This window comes from Dermacentor andersoni, chromosome 8 (assembly GCF_023375885.2).
Source record: "Dermacentor andersoni chromosome 8, qqDerAnde1_hic_scaffold, whole genome shotgun sequence".
In the NCBI taxonomy this organism is placed as follows: Eukaryota; Metazoa; Arthropoda; class Arachnida; order Ixodida; family Ixodidae; genus Dermacentor; species Dermacentor andersoni.
The window spans coordinates 117,504,791-117,527,435 of record NC_092821.1 but is presented as its reverse complement, the minus strand read 5'-3'; the positions used below and the strand labels follow the sequence as shown (position 1 = coordinate 117,527,435).

The window sequence follows — 22,645 nt, the reverse complement described above, 5'->3', positions numbered from 1 at the left end:
ACGCGGGAAAGCCCCTTGCCCTGCGGTATCGACACGAGCTAACCTCTACTTTTGCGTAATCTTTGCCAACGCACGCAGCTTCCTCCCTAAACGCGATATTCTATCTAACCTCGTGTTGTCGTCTAACAGTAATTTGCTCATAATAACTGAAGCCTGGCTCACTCATACTGCGGTTCTTGCTGATTTGCCGAATTTCTGCGATTACCAGAAAGACCGCGAAATCTCACGAGGTGGCGGTGTGCTTATCGCCGCGCATCACCATTTATCGTGCACGCTTGCAACTATTGGGACTGACTTGGAAATAACACGGCTAATCTGCCGCGCTTCACCGCAGCCTGTTCTCTTAGCGTTTGTTACAGACCACCACATCAAACTCCTGATTTTTCGCATAAACTTAACATCTTGAGCAATCTTAGTGAAAAACACCCTAGCGCAGAGATCCTGCTTTTTGGCGACATTATTTTTCCGCAAATCAACTGGACTAACAATAGTGCTTTAATCATAGGCAGTGAAGCTGCTAAAGAATTTGTTAATGTGTGTCTTAATTTCAGTCTAACTCAACTTGTGGTAGAGCCTACGCGGGTTACAGAAGACACATCTAATGTACTCGACCTTATATTAAGCAGCCATACTGACAGTCTATCATCCGTAACTTACCTCCGTGAGGCAAGTGATCATAATGTAATCTATGCCACTTTCAGCTTTCAATCCATGTGACAACAAAAATCCGACAAAACTATATGCCTATATGATAAAGGGAACTACGAAACTATTAATTACGAGTTAGGCGACTTCTTTTAAACTTTTGAGACATTATTCCATATGCACTCGCCTCAAAAAAACTGGACACTATTTAGTACCAAAATTAATGAAACCGTAAACAAACATATACCAAGAATAAGTATGCAAATCAATAAAAAAAAAATAAGTCATGATTCAGCAGAGCTTTAAAGAAGCTTGAATACAAAAAGAAACATCGCTTCCGTCTAACCACGCGTCTTGGAAGCACCAAGGCCTGGTCAAAATACTACATGGCAGAGAACGCCTACCTGAGTGCCCTTCGCACTGCTAAAAAATCTTTTGTTAACGTCGACCTGCCCCAGCTACATACTCAAAATTCTAGGCAGTTCTGGCGAATTTTAAATCCCCAAGAAACTCGTAGTATCAGCGTGACTAATGCAGCAGGCGACACCGCCACGGACGCCGAGTGCGCTGATATATGCAACACAGCATTTTTTCCGTGTTTACAAGAGAAACTACCACTCCAGACTTTCCTCTGCCTACTAACATACCATCGCATATGACACCCATTGTATTTTCGATAAATGGTATACTATCAATCAATGAAAAAAACAAAAAATTATGTACTTCTTCTGGTGTAGACGAAATTAACTCAAAGATCCTAATGAACACTATGCATATATCCGCGACATGTTTCACTCTGTTGTTCTCGCAATCATTTTCTACAGGTGCTTTACCGGATGATTGTAAAGTGGGAAAGGTCGTTCCAGTATTTAAAGCAGGTAACAAAGACTACCCTTTAAACTACTGTCCCATTTCGTTAACTGGGGTTCCTTGCAAAATCATGGAACATGTCATGTACTCGCATATCGTGAACTTTATAGACTCGACAAACTTCTTTTATCCTTCTCAACATGGTTTTCATCCTTCTCAACAAGCTTTTGACACAGTGCCTCATAACTGCTTGCTAATAAAGTTATCCAGATTGAACTTGGATCCTCACGTAGTACAATGGATAAAAGAATTCCTTACTAATCGGTCCCAGTTCGTCCTTGCCAATAACGTCTTCTCCAAACCCTTCCCTGTCACTTCAGGTGTCCCTCAAGGCTCAGTCTTAGGACCGCTTCTTTTCCTAATATACATTAACGATCGTCCGCTGCGTGTATCTTGTCCTATTCGTATGTTCGCTGACGACTGTGATTTATCGTATTGTGACTAACATGTCTGACCAAGGATCTCTCTAGTATGACCTTAATAACGTGCAGGACTGGTGCAACCGTTGGCAAATTGCCTTGAACCCTAACAGTGGATGGATGGATTGAAAACTTTAATAAGGTCCTGAGGTACGCGACTCAGCACGCTGCAGGCCGCTCCCACGTTGGGACAGTCAGGCCTTGCCCGACCGCCGCATCGTGGGCCCTCTGGACAGCCCATAGTTGCGCCCCGGCATCGGGGCTCTTGATAGCGGAGAGCCACTTGTCCTCATTGATTTGTTCTGTGCCTCGTAACGAGGGGCAACGCCAGAGCATGTGGTCTAGGCTAGCGATGTCATTGCAGTGCCTGCAAGAACCAGTGGCATAGGTGTCGGGATAAAGCTTGTGGAATAAACAAGTGCAAATTTATTTCGATTTCCCGCCGTCGTAATCCTTATCTCTCTACTTACACAACTGCAAACGTCCCAGTAGAATCAGTTCTAGCCTATAAGTACTTAGGCGTAACCCTATCCCACGATCTTTCCTGGAATGCGCATGCAACTAACGTAATTTCGTCAGCGAACAAGACCCTTGGGTTCATGAGGCGACATCTTCGTCATGCTCCACAGCACGTCAAACTACTCGCATACAAATCATTTCTCAGACCACAACTGGAATATGTCGCCGCCATCCGGAACCCTCATCAAACATATATCATCAATGCACTTGAGTCAGTTCAGAATCGTGCGACTAGATTCATCCATTCTTCATATTCATATAACATCAGTATTTCACACTTCGCACAATCATTTCGTACAATCTAGCTTGGCATCTCTTGCTTTTCGTCGTCGCATCGCCACGCTCTCTCTTTATCACAAATTTTTTTACTACTCGCTAAGCCGCCCGCCTTACGTCACGCCATCATCTTCACGCATGTCACAGTGCACCAGCCATCAACTCCAAGTTTGTCGTCCTCGAACACGAACTGTCACTTTTCAATCATTTTTTCCTCGAGCTGCCAAGGACTGGAACGACCTACCCTTCAATGTCGCTGCCATCACATGTCATTCACAATTTCTAGAAACTGTTCAAACTTGTATTTCAATGTAACACTCGCCTTTTCTTGTGTCCACATGTTAATCACCCCTTATGTAATACCCCGCAAGGGGTCTCTGACGTAATAAAATGAAAATGAAATGAATCCTGTCGTTTATAGGCCGACGCGTCTCGTTAGACCTGTGGAGGCCGGACTCTCAAAGCCACGTGCTCGAGGCTCCCCTCCAGGAGCTTTGTGTTAGTCACTTGGATGGCAGACTGCACTAGGAAGAAAATATCCTGAGAACTTTTCCTAAGCTCAAGGCCATAAAGACCTATCGCGCTTCTGGAATACGACTGCACGGTGTATACGAATGCTTGCGACGGTTAGCGGTCATTCCTCTTCGAGTGTGAGCCTTAACTATCGTTGCCTTCTTTATTTATCTGTCCCTCTTTTTTCCTGTAGTCGGTGCCAGCGTGCAAAGGAGGAGCTCAAAAGAAGCTTTTTGAATTCGACAGACTCTAAATATGTTAAAGATATTTTTTGTCAAATTTCTGTTTTCTTCCATTCGGTGAAACATGAATAAGAAGCAATAAAATTTTGTTTTGAGACATCCTGCTAATATCCAAGTTCCGGCATTCTGCACTCTGTTAGGGGAAACGTTCCGCTGTGAATTATGAATTATCGGGTTGGAAGAATAAGCGCAAGCGGAAGGAAAGTCCAAATTCCATTTACCCGTATACGCTCAATGAAAATGTAGTACGTCTTTACTGCCACGTAGAAAGGATAGCGACGAACAAAGACAATTGCGAAATTGTTAGTCGCCAATCGAACTCCATTTTTCGGGGATTTGTTCCCCCAAAAAGAAGTAACGTTCAAAGCGCAATGATAGCGGCGCGCGCTGTGACCCGTCGTCGGAATCTGATCTGCAGGTCAAAGCATTGCTTAATCAGTCATAAAATATCGTAAGTTCCAGTGCAGTAGCTGGCGCTCGCGTTTGATTGGGAATGTACGCAAGTATTCGCTTCACGTGCGCATTCTGAGTAGATAACACTCTGTCGCCATAATACATGCGACAACATTCTGGAAATCTCGTGTACATGCAGGCGCATCTTGCGCCAAAGGACAACATCTTGACAGTGGTTAACGCTGAGGAAAGGTGACCGGAAAAAAGTTCAAAGAAGTGCAGTACAGTCGTCTTAAATATCACCTCGAACATGGTTCGAATGGGCCCGAAGCCTGCACTGGGGCACCTACATATAAAAAAATTGAAGATCTGAAAGCTGTTTCGATTACTGTTGAATAAAAGATATCGTCAGCATGTTACACTCCTGTAACACGCGAAGGCGAAAGCCCGCTGCACACGTGGTTAGGCATTAAGTTGCAAGCTCGGAGGGGTCAGACTTCTTCCAATACCTAACGAGCCGCAGTGTAAAGTTGGCGTATTGCGCTGTATGTCAACTTCCTCAACAACACATGTGAGCACCTAATGCGCTGCCTAAAGGTTATTTCTTTCTTTCTGTCTTCCTTTCTTTCCTTTTTTTTTCTTTCTTTCTTTAGTTTCTTCATTTACATTCAGCCATTGGATCTTTGCTAGCTTATGCGGGTATGAGCCATTCCTGAGTATGTTATTTTTTCAGGTATGAGCTGATACTTTTTGTACCACTGGTCAACGCTTTTAATCGCTTTTCTATTTCCTTGTATCGCTGGACTAGACGCCATTTTTTTTCGAGAATCAGCTGTTGCAACGAGAGGCCTTCTCCTAAATAAACGAATATTTCGTGTGCCAATGTAGCCGTGAGGTTTGGGGCTGCTTCCACCACGGGTACTATGTCGGAGCTCATATTTAACTTGACTGTATTCGTATATCAGCAATAATTGTCACAACATAGTGGCATTTTTTTCTTTATGTGTTAAAATAGACAGCCAGAATGTGTGCCAAAAAGCACTCATCTCAATACTTCAGTACTTTTTGCTCTAACGCACATGTCCGCACTGCTCTATGTGTTACAAAGCACTGGAAATAATATCCAATGTTTTCATTTATTACTGATAATGCAAGCAAACAGGGCGTGATGCCACCGACGCTCAGGTATCTAATCGGGAGTGCGCACAATGTTCTCGCACAATTTGTGTGATGTACGGTAGAGCTCAGGTGCTTCTTGTGCAATGTAGGAGGCCATTGTAAAGGAAGAAGGGAAGGGCTGGCCACATACGCTTAAGATCACGAAGTTGAATTCTACCAACAAAACTGTCCAAGCATTCGTACCTTCTTTATTAGACGCGTAATGCACGATAATTATCCCGTCGGTATTTTTAACGGTACCAAATTTTAAAAGACTACTGTAAATGTTGCTGACATTATTGTAATTATTTGAGTTTTCAAATTGGTAAACTCTAGAGGCGGAGTAAGTTGAGCGGTTTGCATATTAAACGAAGCTACGGTAATTACCTTTCAATAAATGGTCTGAGGCTGCTAACGCAAAAGAGTAGTTTCGAGCCAGTCCTTGAGGTTATCCAGCTGAGTGAAGACAATTTTATTAAACATGCTTCTGTAAGAGCCGCGACAACAATTGTTAGGCAAATAAACCCCTTTGAAATCATAACTGATGCAGAAGAACATCTGTAAGGCCGAACTGACCCTGCCCAGCCTTTGTGATATTGTCATCAATGTTATCAGTCTGTAAACATGTTCCTTGAGGCCAGTTCCTGACCGAAACTACCTCCTGGACATACCCGCCCTAAGTTCTAAGTGTAGTGTAGTCTATAGACAAGGGCACTCAGCTATGGGCCGTCCAGCAGGCCCGAAGTGCGTTCAAAACGCACAAGCCTCCCGACCCACCACGAACGGGCCGAACTGGGGTAGTACAGAGTAGGGCACTACCCCAGGTCAACGCTTGCCCAACGTCACGACTTGTTAAGCCGTCAACTGCCAGCATTTAGAAAAAATTATTCCTACTCTATCCTACCTTTTTTCGAAAGCAAGCAGTTTAAAGCTTTAATATCCATACATCAGCGAACGTGTGCCGCCAAAAGCTTGCATGGTCGCCGAAGGGATACACGATGCAATGATGGTGGATATTTAGCATCATCGCCTTCAAGACAATGCGCTGCTGCCGAGGCAAGGAAGATAACGAATGCGAACAGCTTGAGGGGGGGGGGGGGGGCAGCCCCTCGCGTGGCCGTGCCAATGGTGATGATGCCATCTGGACGAAATAGGGTGCGCCAATACTGACTTCCCAGGTGTTTTTGCACCGAAGATGCATACCTCTGCCCCGAAATGCATTTGTCGTGTCCGTGGACAAGAATGTTGGCCGATCCCGAAGGTAGCGCAGAGCACACCTCCCCTAATATTACTTATAGTAATGATAATACTAACAGTAACAATAATAAATAACAATAAATGAAATAAATAAATAGGATGCATTGTTGCAAGTGGATGGATACGCTAGATTAATTTCTGAACAGCACATGGACTCGTAGCAGGAAACATTGTTATATATGCAGAGGAGAAAATGTGTCTACAACCATAACACTCTTGATTCGCAAGAGGACAGTGCCACCGACTGTGGGGATCTCCGTGCCACACAAGCGAAAGACGAAATCGTAATAACCACTGTGTATATACATCAAGAAACACCGAAGCGTGATATCGAGAAGTTCATGACCACGCACTTTACATGGTTTAGCCATGATGACACTACCCCTCTGATTATGATTGGGTACTTCGGTGTGGGGATTTCAAAAGCAGACGAGCAATAGTTTACTGAGTTTGTGCAAGAAGAGTTTAGTTTGACGCACCACACTAATCCAAGTCACTCAACTAAGCAACAACGGTCATGTGCAGATTTGGCTAACATTCTGTCTAAGGCTGTAACCGAACCAATCCGCGTATATCACTGTAACCACAAAGCTATAGTCACTACCATTATCAATTGATGAATATAAATAAATGTCCCGTTCTCTAATCCTGTGTGGCGTGCTACGACTTAGCTGCTCATCCACCTTCAAAAAGTGGAACAGCTCCTGAAATGACTCCTAAATCTCGGCAACTGAACTCGCTGCCGAACAGTGCCGAGATACAAACATACGTTGCATTATGGACGAGCTCACATCTGGGTCATGTGATCCTTCTCTTAGCATGTTCCTAGTCCAGGACAGTACTCCATATCAGCGCACCGCGCACCCCAGTAGATCTGAGATGCTACTTGTCATTCCTCGGTTTCATCGTACTATTGTTCTGTACCAGCTGTACGATGTACCAACTTTTGGTCACCTCGGGGACTATCGTACCTGTGACCGTGTCCGGTCGCACGGTCGTTCGTGCCGTCCGTGCTGGGTGATGATTCATTTGGCCTGGTCTGTACTGGTCTGTCCGCCGCTAAGTAACTTCCTGTGAGTTATGTCAGCGCCGGAAGAACCTATGTGTGCTCAACCTCTTGACGTTTCTCCCGAACCCTTCTATCGTTGTTGTAGACCTTCTGAGAGCTCTCCCGGCACGTGGCTTAGGCAACAAGTGGATTTCCGTCGCACCTGCTTATACAACTCGGTTCGAGATCACCAATACATTTCTAACATATGTAGCCTACTTCCTGTTGCACGACATCATTGTTCATCTTCATCAGCAGCAGCAGCCTGGTTACGCGCACTGTAGGGCAAAGGCCTCTCCCATACTTCTGGAACTACCCTGGTCATGTACCAATTGTGGCCATGTCGTCCCTGCAAACTTCTTAATCTCATCCGCCCACCTAACTTTCTGCCGCCCCTTGCTACGCTTCCCTTCTCTTGGAATCCAGTCCGTAAGCCTTAATGACCACCAGTTATCTTCCCTCCTCATTACATGTCCTGCCCGTGCCCATTTCTATTTCTTGATTTCAACTAAGATATCATTAATTCGCATTTGTTCCCTCACCCGATCGGCTCTTTTGTTATCCCTTAACGTTACACCAATCATTCTTCTTTCCATAGCTCGTTGCGTCGTCCTCAATTTAAGTAGTACCCTTTTCGTAAGCCTTCAGATTTCTGCCCCCTACGTGAGTATTGGTAAGACACAGCTGTTATACAATTTTCTTTTGAGGGATAATGGCAACCTGCTGTTCATTTCCGACAATTCTCGTCAAAAATGCCATGGCGTAAATCAAAATTATTATTGCTGCAATCAATGTGATTTAACGTTCTATAATAAATTCAACAATTCTAACTGAAATTGGCTGAGCAGTTTTCTTGTGAAAGCATTTATGCGTTTTGCATGTATTTGAGAAGCCGGCATCAGAGATAGGCGAGAACGAAAGTTTCCTGATAGTGTGTCACACCGGTTCTATATGAAACCGGCGAAACATAAAATTGACTGCACTCAAGTCCGCGTCCGCAGTGGTGCACCAATAATAAGAAAAAGAAATCAATAAAGGAAAACCAATGGAAGTTTCGCGGGAGCAGTTATCTCGGCCAGACATCTCATCCGGAATGCGCATTCGAATGAGATTGAGACTGCCGCAATTCTTAACTCCATCGTTTTCATAGACAGTTTCCACTGTCATCCACCGATGTGTGTTCATGTTTACCTGTGCGCGCGTGATGCGTGCTGGTCAATTTAGTTAAAACACGTTGGCAGGCTAGTTGGTGCAAATCTACCATAGAATGTGAAAGCGCGACTGAACAAGGACGTAGAAAGAAGCAGACAGACAAGGACAGCGCTGTCTCCGTATGTCTGTTTCTTTCTACGCCCTCACTGAGTCACGCTTGCGCATTCTATCATTGTTAATTTAGTAAGCGAATGCTTAGAAGCTTATACGGCCGATAAAACCACTATCCTTACTTCGTACAGCTATCTATTACTTTGCCATTGCAATCGGTGCATCGCCTTTCGGGGGGAACTGCTAATTTTTCCCGTTACCTCCCACTCCATCAGTTCGAGACGCTCGTCGTCAGGTTGCCTGATGCCAGTAGCTCTTGCATACGTACGCGCGCAGTCTTGCGCTTCATGGCTGTATTCCCGGCACTGCTCATAAGCACATCCTGGTCCTCTGCAATCTCGTCTAATGTGTCCGTTGCGTCGGCAGCGAAGGCAAATTGCAGCTCTCCCGGGAACGAGGACGAGCACTGAGCCACCAAAGATATTGAACAAATGAGGCAGAGCGTCTGGTGCTAAGTCCTCTGGGAGCGTCGTGCAAACAATACGCGTGGTGGACTCGCCTTGCTCGAAACTACTCACTTCCAATCCTCGTGTCGTAGTTCTTACACTTCTAAACCTGGTACAGCGCAACATAAGAAGGTGGATACAAGCCGAGCCGGCTACATAAAGCAACAGAGCGCTGGCTTCCAACTCCTGACTTACTTTATCTCGCCGGCTCGGCTTGTTTCTTCCTTTCTATATTGCGCTGTACCAGTTTTAAAATGCAATACCAGCTCGCCCAATCCTCAACCCTAGTTCGTTTACTTCGCCATAGTTGTCGTAAGTCGTCTTCAGTGCTTCCCTGGTAACGGGGAATGGAACGCTGTGCACATTGAGTGTTATGTCTTTGCTGTACAGTTTCAATGACGGCGCGAAATCGCCCTTTCACCTCCAGGCAACCGATGTTACCCAGCACTTCCTTTACCTCTTGCATTCGTGGGTTGATCAGCCACACATGCGTAAATTCAAACGGCCCTATACCGGTCACGTCTTTTAGTACACCGAGCACTTGCAGAGGGTTGAGGAAATTTTCGAGGCGGTATAGTCTCCCGGCTACGTCTCAGTGTAAAAAATAAACACTCCATCATAGTTTTGCCTGATCGTAAAGTCGGAAGTATCGTACATGCCGAAAACCTGGTGGAGCGACAGAAGACCTGTTACCACGACCAAGTGTGGACGCTGAAAGTGCTCTTGCAGAGATCGACATCTTGCATTCCGACGCGTCCGGGTACAGAGGCAGTCACGCCAAGGACGCCAGCATAGACGAGTGGCTTAGAACGCGCTTACCAATTTCTTGCGGGAAAGCCAGCGTCTCGGGATGCTTGGCGCGTTTCAGTTCGGACACCTCGACACGTTGAGCCGCTATTGGTAGCGTTTGTGCGCGTTCACAGAGTATTCTACTGACGATGAAGAGAAAAGCCCCCAGATAATTAAATTCTACACTCAATGGCGTGCGTTGTATAATCTACAGCTCCGCTTGTAACCCGCATTCACACAAGTGGGATGGCTGCAAATTTTTGTTGTTCCGTTACGATGCTTGGTGCGCTCGCGCGAGTCTCGCGCAGCGCGTTGGCGTCGTCATCTTCTATTTCTACCGGCCATCCGACGCACCAAGCTCGCGTCTTCTGGCGCATTTTGCACACGAGACGCAGTCATCGTATATCCCAGCGCGTTCCCGCGTCTCGTGAGCACGCAGCCCTGGCGCGAGGAGAAATCGACGAGATCAGAACGCGTCTGGATCTGCAACGTTGAGGCTGCTCCCTGAACTGCTTTCTGCCAAGCTCCGACGAGTTATCGTGAGTACTCACCTATTGGGTGCTAGTAGGGCTTTATAGTTGCTTACAGTCATGCTTATCTGCACAATACCTTGGTTTTCCGGCCCCCGTCGCGCCCTATTTTATCGGCTGCCGACGGCGTCAGCCCGCCAGCAGCATGGCCCCTCAAGGGTAGGCCTAGGTTGATCTCGCGCGCACAGAACGGCTCTCTGCCAAGCACCGGCGAATATTTGCGTGTACTCGCGTATTAGGCACTGGTTTAACTTTGCGCTCGTTTAGTCATGCTCATATGCACAATGCCTTGTTTTCCAGGCCCCGTCACGACTTACTTTATCGGCTGCCGACAGCGTCTGCCAGCCCACCATTGTGGTCCCTAAAGAGTAGGCCTAGGTCGATTTCGCGCACACAGAACGGTGCACCGCCAAGTACCTGCGAGTATTTATGACTACCATTTATTAGGCACTTGCTCAACTTTACGCTCTAGTCATGCTCATCTGCACAACACCTTGGTTTTCCGGCCCCCGTCGCGCCCTATTTTATCGGCTGCCGACGGCGTCAGCCCGCCAGCAGCATGGCCCCTCAAGGGTAGGCCTAGGTTGATCTCGCGCGCACAGAACGGCTCTCTGCCAAGCACCGGCGAATATTTGCGTGTACTCGCGTATTAGGCACTGGTTTAACTTTGCGCTCGTTTAGTCATGCTCATATGCACAATGCCTTGTTTTCCAGGCCCCGTCACGACTTACTTTATCGCCGGCCGACAGCGTCCACCAGCCCACCATTGTGGTCCCTAAAGAGTAGGCCTAGGTCGATCTCGCGCACACCGATCCGCGCACCGCCAAGTACCTGCGAGTATTTGTGAGTATTATTTATTAAGCACTTGCTCAATTTTACGCTCGTTTAGTCATGCTCATCTGCACAATGCCTTGGTTTACCGGCCCCCGTCGCGACTTATTTTATCGGCTACCGACAGCGTCCGCCCGCCAACCAGTGTGGTTCCTAAAGAGTAGGCCTAGGTCGATCTCGCGCACACAGAACCGCGCACCACCAAGTACCTGCGAGTATTTGTGAGTATTATTTATTAAGCACTTGCTCAATTTTACGCTCGTTTAGTCATGCTCATTTGCAGAATGCCTTGTTTTCCGGCCCCGTCGCGACTTATTTATCGGCTGCCGACAGCGTCCGCCCGCCAACCAGTGTGGTCCCTCAAGAGTAGGCCTAGGTCAATCTCGCGCACGCAGAACGGCGAACCGCCAAGTACCGGCGAGTATTTGCGAATACTCGCGTATTAGGCATTGGGTTAACTTTACGCTCGTTTAGTCATGCTCATCTGCACAATGCCTTGTTTTCCGTCCCCTGTCGCGTCTTATTTTATCGGCTTCGGACAGCGTTAGCCCGTCAGCAAGTGTGGTCCCTCAAGCGAGAAGTCCTAGCTGCATCTCGATCGCACAGAATGGCTCCCTGCCAAGCACCGGCGACTCTTTGCGAGTACACTTTATTAGTTACTGGCTTAAGTGTACGCTCAGTCAGTCATGGAAATCTGCACAATGTCTTGTTTTCCGGCCCACCTCGAAATTTATTTGATCGGCTGGCGATGGGGTTGGCTCACGAGCCACTGTGGGCCCTCAAGAGAGCAGGCTGTTTGATCTCGAACATAGCGCCGCTCAAAGTGCTGTGTATGATGGTGGAACTTTCTGATACGGCCGGCGATATTGTAGCCATGCCTCCCGCATGATTTAATGCCTTTCTCATCTTCCATTGTTCACGGCCTGCTGATGCCATTGATGACGCGGGCGGGGCGTCGCACTGATCGCTGAGTACGTTGCGCGAGAAGAGTTGGCTTCGGAAAAGGCATGACAGCGATAACTTCATGCATAAGCATTTGATGAATAATTTGTTTTAGGTTGTCTGTAGGCGCGTAACAATGCTTCACGTTCACCGGTCGTCGGCAGCCCGGCACTACTGAGCCTGCGTACGTTAGGAGAGAGCGTTTCCGGACCAATTTCTCCGCAACGTCTCCTGGATGTTGGAGACGTTGTCCGATGCCTTGTCACCGGCGTTCCGTTATCTAGAAGTCTACGAGGAAACGCTCTCGCATTACCGCTGCCGCGACGTGGAAATCGCGAAGACGCCCGTCGTATTTGTGTCGCAGCGCGAGCATTTTAGAGCGAAAGCTCGACTACTCGGGGTACAAACCCCGAAAACAGCTCGTTCCGTGAGTCTGACCTGATATCTCAGCCAAGGTCAAACTGAGTTAGCCTGCCACTACCGGCGGCTGCTGCGTACGCCGCGTAGGTGCCCCTATCTTGAAAGTGATCGGCGATGTGGAAATAGTGCGCCTAGTGCTGGCAGCTTCGTATGCGCTGTGCTTTCGACGCTTAGTTCGCGTTGAAGGGAGACGCGGCATCATCAATTTGCTCGTTGGCGCTGCCGCGCCTAGCAGCGCCTGTGCGTTGTATTGGGGGGCAATTTATATGCGCTGTTTGCTGACAGCGCCCGAGGAGCTTGTGTCCTTTCCCAAAGCGAGCGAAATCGTGCTGTCGCTCAACACACTTGGTATAACCTTGTTCAACCAAGGCACATTTTCAGCTATGAAGGGTAAGCAAGCGTCTCTTTGCGATCTGGGCGTTTTGCAAGGTTCGCAGCCCGAGGTGCTGATTATGGCGGCGCTCGTGTCATGTCTTACGTGATAAACTCGCAGCGCTGCCCAATAGACCGTTTGCTGTACTTTTAGTTCATGCACTTGCATCGCTTGAGAAAATGCTTTGCCAAGTTATTTCGTTAGTCGGTCTTGTTCTTTAAGTATCCAGATGAGTACTTCGGAGAACCACTCAAATTTGTCAGCAAAAAATGGGCGGTCACAGACGGTCTTTGAAATCTGTATTCCACTATATAGTTAGTCCCACGTAAATTTCAAAAAGATGCAAATGCCACGTTGCTGGAAATAACCAACGTTACATTGCTCACCTTCGCTTGGACATACTCGCATTATTTTTTCTATTTCATCTAATTGCATAATTATACATGATTACTCAACAGCTCAAATATTATAATTATATGAAGAGATACGATGCCAAAATTCTGGAGCAGTATGAAAACCTCCCGATACAGCTATCTGCTAATCGATACGCGCTGCATAAGTGTTTTCTCGAGCCTGAAGGAAGGCCGGGAATACACGCACAGTCTCTTTAGCACATTAACCCCCGTATTTAGAAATGCGACTTGAGTCGAAGCCCATGCTTGACTTAAGTGACGCCTGGCGTTAACGTGCCCAAAAACGCTCACTTCGTTTCCTTCGGCGCGTTCACGATAGGCGCCACTTAGCTCAAGTCAAGCATGGGCTTCAACTTAAGTTGCATTTCTGAATACGGGGGTCAGTGCGGCCTCTGCGGCGCCTCATACATTGCTCATCTTTACAAACGGTTGCTTTCAAAAGTTTATCGCCGACGGTTACGATACTCCCTGATGCAAAATTTGAGCGCGCGGCTGTATAGGCGTTTTATATATATATATTATGGGGTTTTACGTGCCAAAACCACTTTCTGATTATGAGGCACGCCGTAGTGGAGGACTCCGGAAATTTCGACCACCTGGGGTTCTTTAACGTGCACCTAAATCTAAGTACACGGGTGTTTTCGCATTTCGCCCCCATCGAAATGCGGCCGCCGTGGCCGGGATTCGATCCCGCGACCTCGTGCTCAGCAGCCCAACACCATAGCCACTGAGCAACCACGGCGGGTCGTATAGGCGTTTTCATTTCGCGGTATATTGGCTGGCGCGGAAAGTCGGTCTTGTGCGGCGCGTTGCGAATGGGGCGAAGCGGGGCGAGTCTGCCTCGTTAATTTCGAGATCGCGAGAGGCAGCGCGTGGGTGACGCGTGGGTGCGCTTCGCAGCAGCAGCCAGAAATTTGCGGCGCGGTGTGTCCATATATGGTATCGGTGGTGTCGTCAGTCAACGGGCGAAGCCAGTGCTGCGCAGAGATACTTTTCTTCGCAACCTTTCGCCATACCCTCCTCCTCCGCTTTCCGCCTCATTGTTCCGCACTCGTGCTCGCGCTCTCTTCGGTATCGCCGTCTTTCACCCGTGCTCCGCGTTCCTTTCGCCATACCCTCCTCCTCCGCTTTCCGCCTCATTGTTGCGCACTCGTGCTCGCGCTCTCTTCGATCGCCGTCTTTCACCCGTGCTCCGCGTTCCTTTCGCCATACCCTCCTCCTCCGCTTTCCGCCTCATTGTTGCGCACTCGTGCTCGCGCTCTCTTCGGTATCGCCGTCTTTCACCCGTGCTCCGCGTTCCTTTCGCCATACCCTCCTCCTCCGCTTTCCGCCTCATTGTTGCGCACTCGTGCTCGCGCTCTCTTCGGTATCGCCGTCTTTCACCCGTGCTCCGCGTTCCTTTCGCCATACCCTCCTCCTCCGCTTTCCGCCTCATTGTTGCGCACTCGTGCTCGCGCTCTCTTCGGTATCGCCGTCTTTCACCCGTGCTCCGCGTTCCTTTCGCCATACCCTCCTCCTCCGCTTTCCGCCTCATTGTTGCGCACTCGTGCTCGCGCTCTCTTCGGTATCGCCGTCTTTCACCCGTGCTCCGCGTTCGTATTTTTGGCTCGTTTTTTTTTTCGGTTACGACTACACAGTGGGACGACGCCGACGCTCGGCTCAGGAACGGGCGCCTACGAGTCGCGCTCTAAAAAACTTTGTCGGCTATCTTATGTCGTGTTTGTCGTGAAGTCATCAGAAGCGACACCGAAATCTCGCTCCACGTGCGGGCCCGAAAGCAGAGCATTGTAGCTTCTTGGGATACAAGAATGTCGTTATTCAGCACATGGTTACGTTCTGATGCGCAATGATTCATTCTTGCTGCGACACGAAGACGACGCTTGCGGTAGGGCCAATGAAAATGAGTCGTCCGTTGGCGATCTGGCATGAACGTCCTAAGGCGCCTTAGCCATTGAGACATAAAACCACCGGTTTAATTAATCGGTCAACATATGGTGGTGTGCTAACATCATGAGCAAACAAGTATTGAGCTCCCTGGTTTGCCCTTCTTAACATGCGAATTCAGGAGGCTGCTGCGAGGCACGATCTCAGACGTTCTTCTGCAGTTCCTGCCAAACCCAGCTTCCCTGAATCGCGTCACCTATTAAAGCTTGTGTGACCAACAATGTAACTAATTACAAGTGACTGGTTAGTGAAATGCAATTTAGTTTGTGCGTTGCAGGGCAAGGAATGCAATTGGTAAATTACGAAATCAGCAGAAAGTGCGATATACTGCGTGTGGGTCTGCTTCGGGTGATTAGCTGAACGTGGTAGCCACTGTGCGCAAAAGTAAGGGGTTTAAAAAGTTATTCAGAATTTGTTTCCAACTTTTCGTAATGATATACGGAGAAGGTACTGAGGTCTGCCAACGGTAATCACGTGTAGCTGCAAAAAGTAATTCAATCGACTCGGTCTCACCGTTATGAAGAATGGCTGGCAGTCTTCACTTTTCAGACACACCGCAGCAAGTCGCAGGCTGCGGCATTCTGCTTCTGATCGCGAAGGTGCCGCGTTCGTAGCACGTAGCAACAGCTCTAGTTTTCCGTGTCTGATGTGCGTTACGTGAGCCCACTTGGGCCGGAAAACTCCGTACTTCACTCAAACAAGTTTGCGCCTTTTCGTCTCTTTTTTCGCAGGCTACCCCTTTTTCAAACCGAGCAGTGAAAGCAGAAGTGAAACCATGGGACTACTTGCCCTCATTGCGTGCTTTACAATCTTGGCTTCGACTGCTACCATCGACGCTTCGGGTGAGTCGCGTGATTTACCGCTTCACGCTTGCCTGATGCAAAATCGGGAATCATCTTGTAGCAAATACATGAATACCGTCACTTGACCCATAACGAAGTTCTCTGCGTTCCCGTATAGGCATCGCCTTTCGTACGTACAAAACTCGTGGACTGTCTAGAGAGAAAATGCTTTAAAAAGCGTAGCGCTTGCATTCATCCGTTCGTGGCTTTTTTCTTTTTTCGAATGGGTTCACTGCAGCCACTGTACAAGCGTTACTTCGGAAAATGTGGTAGGGCTTATGTGTGCACGCCATGCGTAAATGGCCTAAACTCCTCAGTGAAATATATATATATATATATATATATATATATATATATATATACTTTCTGTAGACTGCATTAGTTTTGTACGTAGGGGTAAAGAATGAGCGAGTGGAATATCTGAAGCATTGAGGCCATTAGGCGGGCAAATTCAATTTGATAGCACTAGTTGCAGTGCGTCTTTATTTAACTTGAGACGTAAATGTGCTATATTTTAACACACTATTGCTGGATCCCTGCAGTGCTAAGTAAATTCAATTACAATACGAAATAAGAATCAGTATGCGCATGTTTACATAGCTTGTTTGGCTATTACGAATAAATGAAATAACGCGATTCATGCGTTCATTAATTTATGAGTAAACGTATTCCGGCTTTGAATTAGTTGCTCTAGAATCAAATGAGCGTTCTTGTAGCTATTGCAGGTGATTTTATCGCTTTTATGGAAAAGCTTGCTTAAGAACCATATTCGAGCACTGCTTCTGTGTATTGTGCTTACGGAGGTAACGGAAAAGGGAGGACGGGAGAGCATCAACCGGTAAATTAACTTTACGATCGCCATAAAAATAAGATATCGCAAGGTTCTTAAGCTTTCTTTGTGAACATTGAGCGCATGCGCATCTATTATCAGAGCTGCAAACTCCAGCACAAGTTCCTTGTGTTCCTGAACTTGGGCTGAACTTGAACTTCCTGAACTTGAACTTCCTGAACTTGAACTTCCTGAACTTGAACTTCCTGAACTTGAACTTCCTGAACTTGAACTTCCTGAACTTGAACTTGAACTTCCTGAACTTGAGTTTGTGCGCTCGCGCTCTGCCCTGTCTCGTCTTGTCCGTTAGTGTTGTACATATTGCGAAGTATCGGCGACCTTGTCGATTTGTTTACAGTTATGGTGCATAATATTGTTCACGTTTTGATTAAATTATTAGGTAATAGAATCTTGGTCTCACTTTCAGTGTTCCAATTTGTCTGTCATTAGAACGTGTGCATCACCTCGTGAATACGGACCAATAGATGGTGTAGCTATTGCTGACAAATGGGGTTGCCTGGTTTCCAGCATTTTATATTTACCAAGAGATTTGCTTTCAGAGTAACTCTTGTCAAAAATTCGTTGAGGTAGACTATCCGAGCTCTAAAGACGCCTCTTGGAGTTTCCTACGCAGCTTTATCCATGTGTAACTGTGTGTAACGTGTGCAGACAGCGACTTCGAAAGTCTGTGCACTCAAAAGACACGATGATGTGATTGAATTGATGATGGGCTGACCAAATCCATTACACGCAAAGAAAGGTAAATCCTAGTAACCTTACGAAGACGAGTTGTTTCAAGGCATTTCACTCTTTACGAAAATTGCTTAAAATCGTTAGGTTACAAAATGAAGCATGGATCGCACAAACCTTCTCACTTGTCACCAAAAAAAAAAAAAAAGAAACATGTCGCTGCTTTGCATTTGTTAGAGCATCTCGAGCCAACAAAAGTGGTGCGTGAATTTGCTGTTCATGTGAACGTGTTACAAAGTTTACGATGGTTGTTAAAAAAATGGCTACTCACAAATGAACGAGATGTTTAAAAGCTGTGTATTATGCATGAACTTCTTTTAATATAGTTTATCGTTAGGTGTAGTTTACTGAATTATTATTTAGTATTTTATCACTAAGCAAGAGCAATCAGGAAGTTAATGATAAATCCATGTCCCAATTTGAAGGTACAGTTGCCCAAGAGTCTAGTTTTCAGCTTTTCCTCTTAAATGGAACAAGTTCCTTCAATATGAGTGCAGTGCACTTTGTGAAGACAGTATATGCATGCTTTAAATAGCTGGAAGGACATGTATATGGGAAGGTAAATAGGCTTGCGCAATGTTCCTGGAAAATTTGCATGTTGTATACACTCACTTGAACCAGCCAGAAAAATTGAAAACCGACTACAAATGTGGTCGGGCGCCTTCAGATTTTATTTTCCTGACATTTGATGTACCTTTATTTCACATCACGCAATCGTGTTCTCGAGTGTTCTTCTAAATAATCTTGTTTTCAGGTGAGTCGAATAATTTCTGTGGATAATTTTTTTTTTGCATCGAGCCTAGTCTTCTTAATGCGAATATACGGTTCACTACTTTAACTTGCAATGCAACCTGCTACACAAGTGAAAATCTTGCAGATCCTGCTTAGTCGGGACAACCGATCGAGCAGGGACAAGGGAAATGCACCCGATATGTGAGCACGAATGACATGTTACCTCGCGACATTCTGGGGAAACAGTAGTAAAAAATATTATAGATCATGATAAGAGGCTACGTGACCGTAAGGAGACTCCTCCGCAGATCTCCTTAACTCGCGACACTCTAATGGAACAGCAGCAAAAGATATTATGGATCATGATCACACTACGTGACCGTAAGGACACTCTTCCGCAGATGTCTTTAACGTATGACATTCTGTGGGAACGGTAGTAAAAAATATTATAGATCATGATAGATTAGAGACTACGGGACCGTAAGGAGACTCCTCCGCAGATGTCTTTAACTCGTGACATTCTGCGCGAAGAGTAGTAAAAATATAGGTCATGATAAGACTACGTGACCGTAAGGACACTCCTCCGTAGATGATGTCTTTAACTCGTGAGTTTCTGCGGGAACGGCAGTAAAAGATATAGTTCATAGCAGATTAGACTACGTGACCCTAAGGAGACTCCTTCGCAGAGATATTTAACTCGTGACATTCTTCAGGAAAAGCAGTAAAAAATATTATAGGTCATGATAGATAAGACTACGTGACCGTAAGGACACTACACCGTAGATGTCTTTAACAAGTGACATTCTGTGGGAACGGTAGTAAAAAATATTATAGATCATGATAGATTAGAGACTACGGGACCGTAAGGAGACTCCTCCGCAGATGACGTTAACTCGTGACATTCTATGGGAACAGTAATAAATATATTATAGATCATGATAGATTAGAGGCTACGTGACCGTAAGGAGCCTCCTCCGCAGATGTCCTTAACTCGTGACTTTCTGCGGGAACAGCAGTTAAAAGCATTACAGATCATGACAGATTAGACTACGTGATCCTAAGGAAACTCCTCCGTAGATGTATTTAACTCGTGACATATAATATTTTTTACTGCTTTTCCTTAAGAAAGCAGTAAAAAATATTATAGGTCATGATAGATAAGACTACGTGACCGTAAGGACACTCCTCCGCAGATGTGACATTCTGTGGGAACGCTAGTAAAAAATATTATAGATCATAAGACTACGGGGCCGTAAGCAGACTCTACTATTTCATGCATCGCAGTATGAAGACATTTGCTTTCACCATAGACCCAAACGCTACACAATGTTGCTTTAATCACGGCAACGACAGCCACACAAGGAACAGGGTTGGATGATAAACTACATGCAACCTAAGATTGTATGAATGCGCTTGCCGTTTGTCTTCGTGCCTGTTTATATACGCCATTTTATTTCCGCGTCTTATTATTGGAGTGGTGAATTGTTTCACGTTAATTAATGACGTAAAGCGTAGATTTTTGATCACTTCATCAGTTCAGGTTATCGTGTCATCAGGTCCGTCGCCCCACCTATATCAGTGTACACTTTCTCACCATTACACCACCGCGCAGCTTCTGCGCATGTTAATTTTAGCGGGCTTATCTAGCTCCGCCCAGTATTTGGAGTGGGCGTCTGTGCATCGAATGTAGCGGCTGGCAATGCTCTAGTTGAAGCCGTGCATTATTTTGAGACGACCACCATGTTTTCTTGTCACAGTGCACATTTCGTGGGGTAGTACTTTGTTTAAACATGCAAATTTTCATTCCATCTGCCATACCATCTCCCATGAAAATCACGCACACACACGCACACACACGCACACGCGCACGCAAACGCAAGCGCACAGGCACGCACGCACGCATGCACACACACACACACTGGATGGAGGGATCAGAGCTCTATTGAAGGCATGCTAATATTTCAGCACACCTGCCTTATTTACCATGTTTACCATTTACCACTTTCATGCGCAGCAGCATCTGCAGTATGTTATGGGCTAATGCTTTATGGTGAACGTCAAGTCCACCATTAGCGAACGCTTCCGTTACTCTTGGAACTACAAATACTCCCGATACTTTCTTATGATACAAAAGAATAGGGCTCTACAGAGCACTGATGCGCTCAAAGCAACTATTCTAGTTCTAAACCAACCAGGTTCTCGTCCAATAACTTTTTCAGCACCCAGTTAGCTATTAAGCAATCAGCATCATTATGAACGGCCTAAATGAAAGCTTTCTCTTACTATGCGCTAACACACTAAACACTATGCAATCGAAATGATATCGCCATTCCGTGCTATGCTCTGTATTATCGTCTTACCCTTGTTATTTGCATAACTTTGTAGCTGTGGTTGCCCGGCAAAAAACGGTCACCAATGTAAAGCAGTAAATACGTGTACGTGCATCGGCATTTCTTACGCTTGTATTTTCTACGTATCTTCACTCTGATGATAATGATGATGATGATGATGATGATGATCACGATAATGATTGTTGTTTATTAACGCAAGGTCATCTAAGGCCAAAGAGCGCCAGGACATGCTTTGGTTTAGTAAAATTGCGAGTTTAGGACAATGCCTTAAAACCTTTGTGGAGGCCTACTTGTTAGATGAATACTAGTGAATACTCAATGAACTAGATGAATACTAGTGCAGCAATTCTAAAATAATTACTAAGATAAATATAAGGCCTTAATACGTTGGCTACAGGCACACATGTTAAATTATTCTTGATTGTCCGGGTCGCTTGCTGTACAATTCTTGCCTACGCAAGAAGTGCAAGAGCTCAGACATACTTTATACATCAGATTGTACTTCACCTGTGAGGCATATTGTGATGGTTGGGATGTAATGAGGTGATTTCTAGAAAATTTACTTCTGCAAGATAATTAAGCACTCTTTTAAAGTTAAAAAGCGCATCCTTCGACAAGAATAACGCGGGATGGGCGGAGGGGGGGTATATGATGCGAATAGAGTTCCCGAAAATGAGGCACTCGCCCTCGATGAAGTTCAGGACAGTAAATGAGGACATGTAAGGACGGTTAGGTTTTCATCGCAGCGTGTGCACGTCGGTGGGTCCGTTGCAGTCAAGCGGTATTTGTTTGTGTCGTAAGTGGGTCCTATTCTGAGTCGTGCCAGGGTGACTTCGGTGTGTCTATAAAGCTTCCGTGGGAAAGATTTGGTTCAGCTTATTTGCAACTTCCTTGTCCCACTCAGCTTGCCAATGATTATGGAGCGACTTTCGTACCGCAGGTTTCACATCTACACCAGGCACGCATCTTCACTCTAAGAATATTTTATACAGGTTGTCCACGGTTTCAAAATATGCCTAAGCATTATAACAAGAAGCGACCCAATGCTTGTTGGTGGCTATTATATGCCATATTTTGCATTCCGCCTAAACGGAATAATTAGTGCCGAGTAACTCAAGAGCATTGAAAGTATCATAGTGGGCAGACTTTTCGACAAAGCTTCAGAACGTTTTAGGAAACGTCTAATTTAGCAACTTCCAACTCGCCACTTGTTACGTAACCATTGTTTTTTGCGTCTTTAAGAAAGCTCGTGAAATTTTTAAAATAAAGCAACATGCCAGCCGGCAAGCCGCGATTGCACTTCTCTCTGAAGTACCGCTTATGAAAGAAGAGTTCGTGAAAAAAACGGAGTCGGAAGTTCGAAGCTATAAAATTATACGTTTCTTTGAACATTCTACAATTTCTGGCTGTAAGCTTTCTCTTAATTTGACATTCAAATATGTGAAAAATCTTGACTAAGCGTGCAATACAGTGGAGCAAAAACAGCGTGGTATGCTCCGCACGCTAGACATAAAAAAACGTAGATTTGGTCGCATCCTCACCCGGTAGTGCTTCGGCATAATTTTACACCTCGATTAATTCTGATGGGACACTAGATATGAGAGGCTGTACAGTCCTTGCACTGAGTTTTCGTTTATCTGAAACAGCTAGGGTACCGTTGCGCCCATTCGCCACAGAGGCCCTACTTCTGCGTAGACAGTGAGCACGTACTGGTAGGCGAGTTGTTCATGCACGATTACATAAAACTCTATATTGTTGGTCCGCCTACGTGGTTGTCCCGTGTCGTCTTC

At 46.0% G+C, this 22,645-nt stretch overlaps 2 protein-coding genes across 7 annotated transcripts in view; one reads left to right on the top strand and one right to left on the bottom strand.

Moving 5' to 3' along the window:
• The window catches only part of LOC129384330 (uncharacterized), a 463,248-nt gene that overhangs the window by 8,764 nt on the left and 431,839 nt on the right, over positions 1-22,645 (bottom strand). The window lies entirely within an intron of this gene.
• LOC129384396 (uncharacterized) overlaps positions 10,350-22,645 on the top strand; it is a 76,171-nt gene continuing 63,875 nt past the window's right edge. Inside the window, exons 1-3 of one of the 4 annotated variants that reach the window (XM_072289855.1) lie at positions 10,350-10,437; positions 11,143-11,271; positions 16,083-16,193. In XM_072289855.1, coding sequence (XP_072145956.1) covers positions 16,127-16,193 — 67 coding nt within the window. In that variant the 5' untranslated portion in view covers positions 10,350-10,437; positions 11,143-11,271; positions 16,083-16,126. Of the gene's footprint in view, positions 10,438-11,142; positions 11,272-11,354; positions 11,481-16,082; positions 16,194-22,645 lie in introns of those variants that run through there. The other 3 variants (XM_072289851.1, XM_072289852.1, XM_072289853.1) reach the window with 3 other exon arrangements.